General features: G+C 42.4%; 1 protein-coding gene across 2 annotated transcripts in view; it reads right to left on the bottom strand.

Annotated features, from left to right (window-relative positions):
• The window catches only part of LOC139565803 (synapsin-3-like), a 128107-nt gene extending 115452 nt beyond the window's left edge, over positions 1–12655 (bottom strand). Inside the window, exons 1-2 of one of the 2 annotated variants that reach the window (XM_071386384.1) lie at positions 12356–12655; positions 3316–3736 (exon numbers count right to left, since the gene is read on the bottom strand). In XM_071386384.1, coding sequence (XP_071242485.1) covers positions 3316–3701 — 386 coding nt within the window. In that variant the 5' untranslated portion in view covers positions 3702–3736; positions 12356–12655. The remainder of the gene's footprint in view (positions 1–3315; positions 3737–12355) is intronic. The other variant, XM_071386383.1, reaches the window with a different exon arrangement.
• Positions 12656–13105: the final 450 nt, after the last annotated feature.

The raw sequence follows: 13105 nt of genomic DNA, 5'->3' as shown, positions 1-13105 counted from the left end.
AGAAATTTGCATCCTGTAGCTCTAACTCCAAAAAGTTGTGGGACACTAAAGTCCATGGAGAATAAGAGCACCTCCTCCCAGCAGGTATATTTCACTGGTCATCCCTAAAGCCAACACCTCCTTTGGCCGCCTTTCCTTCCAGTTCTCTGCTGCCAATGACTGGAACGATTTGCAAAAATCGCTGATGTTGGAGACTTATATTTCCCTCACTAACTTTAAACATCAGCTATCTGAGCAGCTAACCGATCGCTACAGCTGTACATAGCCCATCTGTAAATAGCCCACCCAATCTACCTACCTCATCCCCATATTGTTTTTATTTACTTTTCTGCTCTTTTGCACACCAGTTTTCTACATGCACATAATCATCTGCACATCTATCACTCCAGTGTTAATTTGCTAAATTGTAATTACTCTGCTACTATGGCCTATTTAATGCCTTACCTCCTCATGCCATTTGCACAAACTGTATATAGACTTTCTTTTTTTCCTATTGTGTTATTGACTGTACGCTTGTTTATTCCATGTGTAACTCTGTGTTGTTGTTTGTGTCGCACCACTTTGCTTTATCTTGGCCAGGTCGCAGTTGTAAATGAGAACTTGTTCTCAACTAGCCTACCTGGTTAAATAAAAGGTGCATTTTTATTATTATTATTATTTTTTTAACTCAAACTACATGTCAAAAAAGCTCTATAATACATACTCAGTAACATGTGTCAAGGTCATCTGGCCATCTCCTACAAATAATTATACAGTGGGCAAAATATCAAAAAACAATGCAGAGTTGCCATAGGCGGAGTGTACTGTATAAAGCTGCAGGGAGCTCCTTAGAGAACTGAGAGTGATTGACTCAGCCTAGAGAATCTACAGTAGATACTGAAGGGATTCTGCTGCACGGCTTAATTACAGCTACACAATAAGATAAAAGGGAATGAGACATTTTGGGATCCCAGATGGCCTTTAAAAGGAAAGAAAGAAAAAAAGTCCTGCACAGACTTCTAACAGCATAGTCTGCTGGGACATGACTTAGTAATAATTCCAAGACCAGTCAGGCCTCCCTGTAGAATCTTAATGGAGAGCTGAGGGCAGCAGCCAAGTTCGGAGGGAGAGATATTCTAGTCAAATTTAACCCATAAGAGTCTAAGCCAGTGGAGGATGGTTCTACTAAGCTATACGGAATTGTTTTAAGAAGTTCATACCAAGGATCACTTCGCTATTTGGTTTAGAATTTTAAGACTCCTTGAAGTATCCCCCAAAAAATACCCCAAAAGAATATGATGAAAAATATTTACTGCTATTAGCCAATACAAACGCATGAAATAACAGATTCACTGCTTGGAACAACAGATTGTCCCCCCCAAAAAATCAAAAGGACGTTTGTTCTGAAGTGTCTGTCCTATATCTGCGAGATATAAGAAAGATCAGGAAACATACTTGTATTTAACCTCTTCTTTTTCTTTTTACTGGTCCGGTAGACCTTCAGATGAGACTTTTGAGGCCTGTAGGCGTCCTAGAGCAAAACAACCTGCATGTATACTACCGTTCAAAAGTCTGGGGTCACTTAGAAATGTCCTTGTTTTTGAAAGAAAAGCTCATTTTTTGTCCATTAAAATAACATAAAATCGACCAGAAATACAGTATAGACATTGTTAATGTTGTAAATGACTATTGTAGCTGGAAACGGCTGATATTTTATGGAATATCTACATAGGCGTTCGAAGGCCCATTATCAGCACCCATCACTCCGGTGTTCCAAAAGCACGTTGTATTAGCTAATCCAAGTTTAGCATTTTAAAAGGCTAATTGATCATTAGAAAACCCTTTTGCAATTATGTTAGCACAGCTGAAAACTGTTGTACTGATTAAAGAAGCAATAAAACTGGCCTTCTTTAGACTAGTTGAGTATTTGGAACATCAGCATTTGTGGGTTCGATTACAGGCTCAAAATGGCCAAAAACAAAGACCTTTCTTCTAAAACTCGTCCGTCTATTCTTGTTTTGAGAAATGATGGCTATTTCATGCGAGAAATTGCCAAGAAACTGAAGATCTCGTACAACGCTGTGTACCACTCCCTTCACAGAACAGTGCAAACTGGCTCTAACCAGAATAGAAAGAGGAGTGGGAGGCCCCGGTACACAACTGAGCAAGAGGGCAAGTACATTAGAGTGTCTAGTTTGAGAAACAGACGCCTCACAATTCCTCAACTGGCAGCTTTATTAAATAGTTACCGCAAAACACCAGTCTCCACGTCAACAGTGAAGAGGCAACGCCGGGATGCAGGCCAGTTTTCAGCTGTGTTGACATAATTGCAAAAGGGTTTTCTAATGATCAATTAGCCTTTTAAAATGATAAACTTGGATTAGCTAACACAACGTGCCATTGGAACACAGGAGTGATGGTTGCTGATAACGGGCCTCTGTACTCCTATGTAGATATTCCATAAAAAATAAAAAAAAATCTGCAGTTTCCAGCAACAAAAGTCATTTACAACATTAACAATGTCTATACTGTATTTCTGATCAATTTTATGGTATTTTAATGGACAAAGAATGTGCTTTTCTTTCAAAAACAAGGACATTTCTAAGTGACCCCAAACTTTTGAACGGTAGTGTACATGTTCGTGAGAGTCCCACCTTTCCACCTTTTTCATATTAGTGTGTAGCCCAAACTGTTTGGAAGCTACAGATAGAAGGCAGATGGGCTGTACTGACTTCAGACAAGTGCCAAGATGCTTGTAGGGGTAGTAGAGCAAAATAACAATAGTTTTATAGTCCAAACCATTCGGTTACAGACGATTTTATGGAAAAAAACGATTTTCGGTATGCCTAATGGTCTGACAAACACTGCTCTAGCGCTGTCACATTTCACCACAGATGCGCAAGTGTGACATCGGCGGATTTAGACGCAACAAAACAGATATCGCTTCAACTTTATGGGGATGTTTTATTATGCTAATTTGATTTCCACGGAGGCGCGGACATCAACTCCAGGGGTTTAAATAGACCGCCAATGCAATGCATGATTGTTACTTGCATCTAATTGGTGCCATCTCAGCTGTTCCCTTTCTGAACTGGTTTCACTTTATTAGTATGACTAATGCTGCATACAAGAATAGACTTTAGCTATTTTCTGGTAAATTCCATGTGCTGTCCAAGTGGACAGAGGGTATGTGAAACACTGCTTGAGCACAGTGCATTTAATCCGAATTCAAATAGGTTGTTTTTACTTGCTGTGATATCAAGTAATACTTGCGATATAGCCTAGGCTTGTGTAATATACTGATGTAGTGGTCACTTTCATGGGAGGGAAACATACCAGTCTGTGTGCAGATCGTCGATGACCAGTAGAATCTTGGGCTTCCGTATGACAGGTTTGGCGGGTGCTGCTGCGGCAGCTTCTGCCACCGCCGCTGAAGCCTTGGCTGCTGCTGCGGCGTTCTGTGCCAACTGGGCGGTCTTCACCACGCTGGAGAAGGAGCTGAGGAAACCCCCGGGGGTCGGGGCCGGGGCCGGGGCCGAGCCTGAAGCCGGGGCCTGTGGTGGCAGGCTGGGGGGCGTTCGCCTCTCCGTGGCTGGGGAGGCGGGATTGGAGGTGGAGGAGGGCGGGGTGGGGCGAGGCCCACTCTGCAGGTCCATCATGTAGCCGTTGGGGAGGTTGGCCACAAAGCTGCTGTCGGACAGACGCCTGCGTAGGTAGTTCATGGTGACTGGTGGGTCGGTCGGTCAGGCCAGCTGGACTAGGGGTAGACAGTGAGATCCGAGAGAGAGACAAAGGAAGGGAGAGAGAGATAATAATAATAATGATACATTTGTAACAATAATAATAATAACAATAATTTGTGTTCCCTCGGGCACAATACAACACTCAAATGTTATATGCTACTGTAAATGTGAAAACCAACGCTTCTCATATAAAGATGCATTTGGAACAGAAGGAGTATGGAGCAGTAGGCAGCATCATTGACGCAGCATTGATGTCAGCTTAGCTCTCACAGGAACACACTGGGCTATAAAACGCAGCCAGCCAGCCACCAATCATTCATGAAGAAGGAAAGTAGGATTGCGCAACCCTGTTGGAACCACAGTGGCAGCCTCAGAAACATACATATAGATGAGCAATTGCCTTAGGCACAGGAGGCGGCAGGCTGGGGGAGGCAGGGGGGATTCACATTCGCAAACCTAGTCAAACACACCTAATGCATTTTGAATCTGAATCTAAACAATGGCTTTGCATTTTGAACAGAGGTACTACTAATAGGCTCATGTTAAGGGGGTATTCTAGGTGGGATGGACTTGAGGGCCTTTATACAAGCCTACTAGGAGTCACTCAATCACCTTATGGTTTTTAAATCTAACCACCGACTCTATCTGCATGTTAAACAGTTGGTACAGTACTAGTATATGGAGCAGCCTCGTGTCAGGAAGGATGTAGGGAGGGGGGATTCACAATTCAAACCTGGTTAAGGAGACTGTAGCTGCCTTAATGCATTTTGAGTCTAACCATCACAGTGCTAACAATCTGCTTTGCATACAGAGCGGAGGTAGTGTGATACTGGGCTTGATCCAGAAGAACGTCACTCAGATCAGCTGCACTAAGAGGACAATGTAGAGGCGTGCTGATTAGAGTGAAAGCTTGAGTTATGACACTTTGAATAAGCCTCATGAATATATTCATCTATAGTGAAAGAAGGAGGCCTGGGTGGGAGAGATAAGGCATTTTATGGGATGGGTTTGCTGACTATCAGACGCTGATTGATACAGAATGGGATTGTGTGGGTAAATAAGAAGAGCGAGGATTGCGGGAAAAGGATATGACAAGGCACTGTGGGAAATCAAAACATCCATTTTATAAAAAGGCACTAGCTCACACCACAGACAGCCTACCAGACTGCATGGCACTCTCAGGGGCATAAAATACATTACAAAGAATTTAACATGAAATGTTCAATGGCAACTTGCCTGCACACAACATGTAGAATATGTTCTATAGCTGCAGAATACTATAGAGAACATGGCCCACAAAGGACATATGTTTGTTCATTTTTCAAACTGTGTCAAAGAACATGTTTAGCTCGGCATTAATGCCATTGACTTTGCAGGGACTTAAAGGAAAATACTGAATACAATTAATACTGAAGCAAATATGGGCATTGAAAGTTAACATTAGGCAACTGCTTGTAAAGTGTTAACAACACATAGATTACTCAGGGAGCTGTCCACTCTTTGTGGTGCTGAAACAGTTAGAGCCCATCCTTAGAGATCCATCAATCGCCACTAAAGGCAGGGGGAAATCCCTATCTTTACGCCACTACTGGTGCATTCCCCCACTATCTCACCATCCTTAAACCAGCCTTAAAGCAGCTTTCCTCTCATCCCTCTGCACATACAGTATTGGATGCTATTAAAGCCTAAGGGGCAAACCCTTTCTCTCTTTTAAAGACAACAGAGACAGTTTCAACAAGCCCCTGCAGGAAGTGAGGCTTATAAAATCTGCCCCCCGTCACTCCCAACCTGATGAGTCGACATTAGCAATAAGGGGTTATCAGTAAGAGTGGAGAGGGGAAAGGAGAGGGGGCACACATTTAGAGGTCCCGAGTCTTGCCCTGCCAAAAATCTAATAATCAACCCCCCAGGGCCCCAACTGATCCCCTCTCTCTTAGCCTCTTAGCTGTCTCTGTAAATGACAAATAGAGCCTTGACTGCACCAAGGCAGGCAGCAATGGCTTGCATTGCACTAGGGAAGGCAGTAACGGTAGTCTCTCCTCTGTAATTAATGGATACAGCAGGATAATGCTAGACTAAGGCGATGTTAAAGACCGTGGTGGGACTGTGTTGATGCATGGTGACGATAATAGGGTTGCTGGCACCAGGGCCAGGCGAAGGGCAGACCAAGATGACCTCGGGCCATGGGTAAAGGGGGTGCCAGGGGTGGATTAGAAACTCTGTGACCTTTTCAGAGAGTATCATAGAGGAATGATGTGTAGCACTCATAGAAGAATGATGTGTAGCACTGCTGAAGTGGAATGGTGCCCTCATACCCTCAGCACAATATATAGGTGATTATCATGGTGACTCACAGAAATAGCCCCGAGGTGTTCTGGCAGAGTTTGCATGTGAAGGGATGTGGATATGTAACTGCTAACTGAACCTAGAAAAGTCCTTCGTCTTGCTTTCAAGTGTGTGGTAGGAAATATTTTCCATATTAAAGTACATGCAGTGAGCAGAGGGAGCTTTAGTGTCTCCCTTCCGCCGTGCATTTAGGATGTTAGCAGCATTACAGAGTATGTATTATTCATGGCGGTCGATGTGTCTGAGGTCAGGGAATTTAAAAAAAAGTATTTTGTATTTCTTTTGAACCTTTATTTAACTAGGCAAGTCAGTGAAGAACAAATTCTTATTTACAAATGGCGGCCTACCTCGGGCCAAACCCGGACGACGCTGGGCCAATTGTACGCCGCCCTATGGGACTCCCAATCACGTCCGGATGTGATACAGCCTGGATATGGAGCGTTACATAGGGTCATTACTTAAATGTAGGGAAATCACGATGGTGAGTAGGAATACAGCTGACTGGGACTTGAAAGAGCCTAAGCACTGAGGATAACAGTTGTATGGGAATTGCATTGCCTCTAACAACATATGTGGGAAAATACCATTAATAACTAATTAACAGTAGCACATCTAAAAGCAATCAAAAAAGCAAGAACATAACGACACAATGGGGTTTGGGCCTCCCTCTACAATTCAGCTTTATATTAATAGCTCATCCTACTTTTTTTAAATGTTAAATACACGTGCGCATCTCATACCCGACCCACACGTAGCACGCGATTCTGGTCCCCTAGTACTTAGTGATATAACTGACACGGCAGTCGCTTAGCAACCAGTTCCTTTTTTACTACTAGTCTAAAAGAAACTTGGCACAGTATCAGATGAGTGTGATGACATACAGTGTGTGTGAGTCATCGCGATACATCAACCACATGGCATGCTACACGGTTACCAACGAAGAGTCGGCTCTGTTTTATTCTCACTAGTGCCACAAATGTTAGAATCAAATCTCTATATCTACACAGACTGCTGTCACATACCACATGAACATCTTCTCAACTAATAATCTTACCTCCTCATCATTAGTAACCATGAAAATGAGGAAACAGAGGAGGAGACAGTGCATTCGGGAAAGTATTCAGACCCTTTGACTTTTTCCGCCTTTTGTTACGTTACAGCCTTATTCTAATTATTATTCTATGTATTAAATAAAACATTTCCTCATAAATCTACACACAATACCCCATAATGACAAAGCGAGAAAAAAATTAATTAATTCTTGCATTTTTTGTATTTATTTTTTTAAATACCTTATTTACATAAGTATTCAGACCCTTTGCTATGAGACTCAAAATTGAGCTCAGGTGCATCCTGTTACCATTGATCATCCTTGAGATGCTTCTGCAACTTGATTGGAGTCCACCTGTGGTACATTCAAATGATTGGACATGATCTGGAAAGGCACACGTGTGTTTATATAAGGTCCCACAGTTTACAGTGCATGTCAGAGCAAAAACCAAACCATGACATCGAAGGAATTTTCCATAGATCTCCGAGACAGGATTGTGTCGAAGCACAGATAAGGGGAAGGGTACCAAAACATTTCTGCAGCATTGAAGGTCCCCAAGAACACAGTGGCCTCCATAATTCTTAAATGGAAGAAGTTTGGAACCACCAAGACTCTTCCTAAAGCTGCCCGCCCGGCCAAACTGAGCAATTGGGGGAGAAGGGCCTTGGTCAGGGAGGGGACCAAGAACCCGATGGTCACACTGACAGAGCTCCAGAGTTCCTCTGTGGAGATGGTAGAACCTTCCAGAAGGACAACCATCTCTGCAGCACTCCACCAATCAGGCCTTTATGGTAGAGTGGCCAGAAGGAAGCCAAGCCCGCTTGGAGTTTGCCAAAAGGCACCTAAAGGACTCTGGTTATGGGGTACCCTCCCGAATGCACTGTACCTTTGTTTTGAATGAACAATTACAGTATCTTCACTAGCGGAATCAAATCTTGAAACTCATAAATGGGAGGCAACGTGCAAGAACTCGAGGAATCTGTTATTTTGAAGTCCACTCCACCACTACGTCATCGTTGTTAAACTGTTGGGAAAATGGCAGAGAAAGGCAAGCGACAGTAGCAGTCCTGTATGGCAAAAATGAAATGAGAAGATAGTGAAATGCAAACTTTGAGGTGGAATTGAGGTACAGTAACGGAAGTACATGTTCAATGCTTAACCATCTGAAAGGGAACCAAACCGTTGCTGCAATGCAGCTACATTGTGAATTCAAGTTGAATTTTATGCATTTTTCTTATGGTTTAAAAAGCATTTTAAACGTTAAGAAATGTTTAGATTCGTCACATCCCTAGTCCACAGATGCTGAGACGCGATAGTCCAGCGTCCCATTTTGACATAGCTACGCACCTTGGAGACCACCGTGTCCAAAATTCCTAACCAATGCGGCGCCGTGTACGCGTCCTCTATTCATTTGAATGTGTTGACAGTTGGAGAAATTGCTTGAGCAGTGCTGAGAATTCGAAAAGTATGAAAGCCAATGGTCCAATATTCTAGAACCCTGCTGTGCGCACAAGTTTTGACTATGATAGATGCTTTAGGCGTTGATGGTAATGGAATAAAATCATTAACAGCGCAATATTCCCTGCTCGATTTCTGAAGGTCTTATCCATGAGGTGTTTTTACAACAGCATGTTTGGGCCGGGCTGGGCCTTTCTCTGCATGCAGCCTTGGCTTGGCAGCAATGAGGCATTAGCTCTACAAGACACGAGGGTCACTGCAACTGAGAAGCATTGAGGGAGTTTGATTTAGTGCACCGGGCTATGGCCCATGAGGTAAACTGGCAAAAACAGTGAGGGAGGAGTGCCCTTCTCAAATTGAGCACTAATCCGCTCAGTCATGTTGTCAACAGCTCAGCATGATGCATTGTTCAGAAACATACAACATCTCACTGGGAAGGCTGATAAAGCCTTTTTATCAAAAGCAATCACTTTTGCATGTGAAAACACAGAAGAGTCGTTCCATTTCATTTCAGCAAGCCATGACACCCATCATCTCAGATTGTTCTGAAATGGTTTCTGTAGCTAGAAACAGATAAGATAAGCATTCCTGTAAGATTATTTTGTTGAAACTCAATTTGAACTAAAATTGGCGGCTTGGAGTATTATTTATTCATACTATGTGATGTATTCTCAGTGAATTTGGTGATGTTTTTTTTCCCCTGCTCAGAGAAATTATCCATGGAAGTCGCTTGCACCCCCCATACATTTTGTTGGTGTCTTGTGTTTATTAAATTTACTCTTTGCAACTTTGGGTAGAAAACCAATAGTTTTAGCTCATGATGAAAATCAATGGTGTGGTCATCCTTACAATTCAAGCCAGTCCTCCATGAAAGCAATTCAAACACACACAAACTGGTTTTCTACCCAAAGTTGCATAACAAACGTGTGATCCATTTAATAAACTCAAGAGAACCAGCTAAATTTTATAGGGCCCTATGTATAGTGTTAGGGGTATTGGGTTGGGTTTAATAATGAATGTCACTAATCAAACAGAGATATTTTCTAACAATTTAATTGAAAAAACATGCGACTGCTATGTAATGGTTTATGCAATGGTATTCATTTATTAGGATTGTCAAAACATTTGAGTCACAAGCCCATTTTTCCATCAGATTGTAGGAAAAGTGAGAATTGCACCATAGTCATCATGAGCAAAAGCTATTGGTTTTGTACCCAAAGTTGCATGACAAAAGTGTGATCCATTTAATAAACTCAAGAGAACCAGCTAAATTGATAAAAGGGTGTGGCAGTAACAGCAGGAATAGCAGCATCTAGTCGGCAAAACCTAGTACCTTCACACTCATTTATGGGGAGAAATGCAAGCAATTTCAATAGCTAATTTCTCTGAAAAGGGGAAAACCCCATCACCAAATTCACTGAGAATAGTAGTGTGAATAAACAATACTCCAAGCCACACCGTCATACTACTTGTTAAACACAGAGAACTGGCCTTTTGGGTGGGCTTGGTGTGGGATTTGAGAGGTCTGTGGGTGGCTTTTAACCATTTATTTGTATTTCTCAAATAAATCATTACTAAAAAGAGGTTTGGTCCAAATCGGATGTTGGGTACAACATTTAATGAATATTACATGAAACTTTTAAATGTAAATAGCCCATTTTGGTACTATCAATTAGCTTAATTTGTCAGAGTTCAAATAATCTTTCAACAATATACTGTTACAGGAATCTTATCTTACTGGTTTCAGGTAGCCTAGTGGTTAGAGCGTTGGGCCAGTAACCGAAAGGTTGTGGATCGAATCCCAGAGCTGACAAGGTAAAAATCTGTCATTCTGTCCCTGAACAAGGCAGTTAACCCACTAGGCCATCATTGTCAATAAGAATTTGTTCTTAAATAGCCTAGTTAAATAACTACAGAAACTATTTCAAAACCATCTGAGATGGTGGGTGTTGAAATCATCTTGTGCTTTTTGAGGTGGAACGACATTACTCATTACTCCAAGTGCTTAACCTACAAAATGGGCCCTGGCTCACGCCCGGGAGGCAGCCTGCTTCCAAACCAAATGCAATCAATGCTAACCTGATTCACCCAGGGCAGGCCCGGGGCATTATTCTAATCACCTCCCAGCCACAGAGGGTGGCGACCTTAGATGGCCTATCAGCATGCCACTACAGTGCCAGGGCTACACAACCAAGGCCACAAACCGCTTAGCCAATCCCTCACCACTTCATCATAAGCAACCAGTCCTGCAGAGTTAGGAGGCAGAAGAGGATACTTAAATATACCCAAATGCACATCAACAGTTCTCTCCTTGACTAAAAGGCTTTTCCATTGGTTTTTCATGGACTGGGATTTCTGTGTGTGTATAAAATACAGCTGAGGCATAGAAATGGATGACGTCATTAACAGCTTAATATTCCTTGCTCTCTGTCTTCTGTCTTATCCATGACGTGTTTGCACAGCATGTTTTGGAATGGGCTGGATTGGGCCTTTCCGTGCATGCAGCCTTGGCCTGGCAGCAGTGGCTCAGCAGGACAAGAGGGTCAATCAGAGGCATGTCATTTTCATCACCTCTCAGCCACAAAGACATGACAGGTGTGAAACTCAGATTGCCTCTCACTGCAGATGGCCCATCAGTCTGCCACTATGGTGCCAGGGGCGAGTACCCAGCAGGTTTGGCTTATTGTATTATCATTTGCATCAGGACTCTGCATCAGAATTTCTATGTTTACTGCAAAAACTGCTAAATTGAGCAAATATCCAGATCAGCTAATGAAACATTAACAGCTTTTCATTAGACTGAACAAACAGAACACTCCCAGCTATCTCAAGGCCAGATCATGTCTTCCGGTTGAGATCATCAAGAATCCCAGATCATCAGAGCCTAAAGCAAGATTTAGTAGTACTGTATATGTGTTACATAGTCAATTATTTCCATTGAACATTTTGGATTCTTAGACTGACTAAAGAATCAAGGGTGAACACTGGCAGAGAGGATACCGGTCACAGATCACTAGCTATCTACTCAGTCACAGACTGACAGCACTTGCACAACGTTGAGCTAAACCAGCAATGACAGCATCGCTAGACATCTATAAAATTAGCATGGATAGAATTCCATCGATAAAAGATATATGCATGGTCATACAGCCTTCAGTAGCCTAATAGACATACTGCACGATGGCATGATGATAAACAAACTCGTTTCCTATCAACTTGAACGGGGGGGAAAACAGGAACAGTGGCATTTTCAACAAGTGCGTTCATTCGCTCTGCATAAAATAGCATCATTTTGGTATACATAACTGTTGTATAGAAAATGACAAATTCCAAGTATGTTGATGCTGAGGGTTGGGATTCCCTAAATACAAAATAAAACTGACTACGCCTAATTAGGAACGCAGGTGCGTGTGACAATGGATTCCTAGCTGCATGCGGGAATTCCCTTTTCACCCCAAACCAATCAATAAATCAGAAGATATTCATGAACAGATCATTGCCGACGTCGTCACCGACCACCCCATGTAGCAAGCAAACAGCCCTGACTGCAACGCGCTAATTAGCCTGCGCAAATGAATATAATCAGCAGCTGTAATACGCGAATGTGCTCGAAATAACCGTTTCGTTTGTATGTTGAATAATCAGCTGAGAGCGGTGGACCGAGAATGACTTGGCAATAACAAAAATAAATAATACATGCACACAGACAACACATTGAATTGCGGACGGCATCAATATGTCTGTCAACCTTTTCATTCATATTTTTGTCATGTTTTACCTGGGTATCTGGTATCACAAAGTGTTTGGATGATGCTCCCCTTGCGCTCGTGTCACAATCCTCAGCAGCTCCCGCTTCAGCTTCAGCATCCACCAGTCTCCTCCGTATCCCACAATGCTGCATGCTGGGAGCTGCAAAATGCATCCATTCCTGAGATCCCCTTCTTACCTCATTGGTCGATTCGTTTGTGGTATTTAATAGCGTCCCTCATATTTTGTTTGAGTTGTGTAATATAAATATTTCATATTTCAAGAATGTGGCAGCATTGAATTTTCAGTTCAGACAAATGCAATGCTGAGAGACAGGAGAGACTCCAGACAGGTGTTTTATGGCTACTGATTTCCAGGGAAGCCCTCTTTCCTTGAAAAAACACACACACACACACACACCATAGAACATATTTATATTCATTTGGAATCATATATCTTGTGTAGACTTAATCATTATTTGGATTCTTGGGACACCAATGTGTTTTGGCCTATCCAGAGTCAGACCACATTCTCTTTATGGCAATTATTCATTCAATTACCTTTGCACAATGATACCCTCCACAATTATAAGAATCTTGTTTACTGTCTCAATGCTCCCTATCCCACACACTCCCACTCACAAAAAGAGTTCCAAAAGGGATCTGTAGCTGTTCCTGTAGGATAACCTTTTTTGGTTCCAGGTAGAACTCGTTTGGGTTCCATGTAGAACTCTCTGTGGAAAGGGTTATAGATGGAACGCAAAAGGGTTCTACCTGGAACC

This window comes from Salvelinus alpinus, chromosome 37 (genome assembly GCF_045679555.1).
Source record: "Salvelinus alpinus chromosome 37, SLU_Salpinus.1, whole genome shotgun sequence".
Classification (NCBI taxonomy): Eukaryota; Metazoa; Chordata; class Actinopteri; order Salmoniformes; family Salmonidae; genus Salvelinus; species Salvelinus alpinus.
This window is presented reverse-complemented; position numbering and strand designations above follow the sequence as displayed.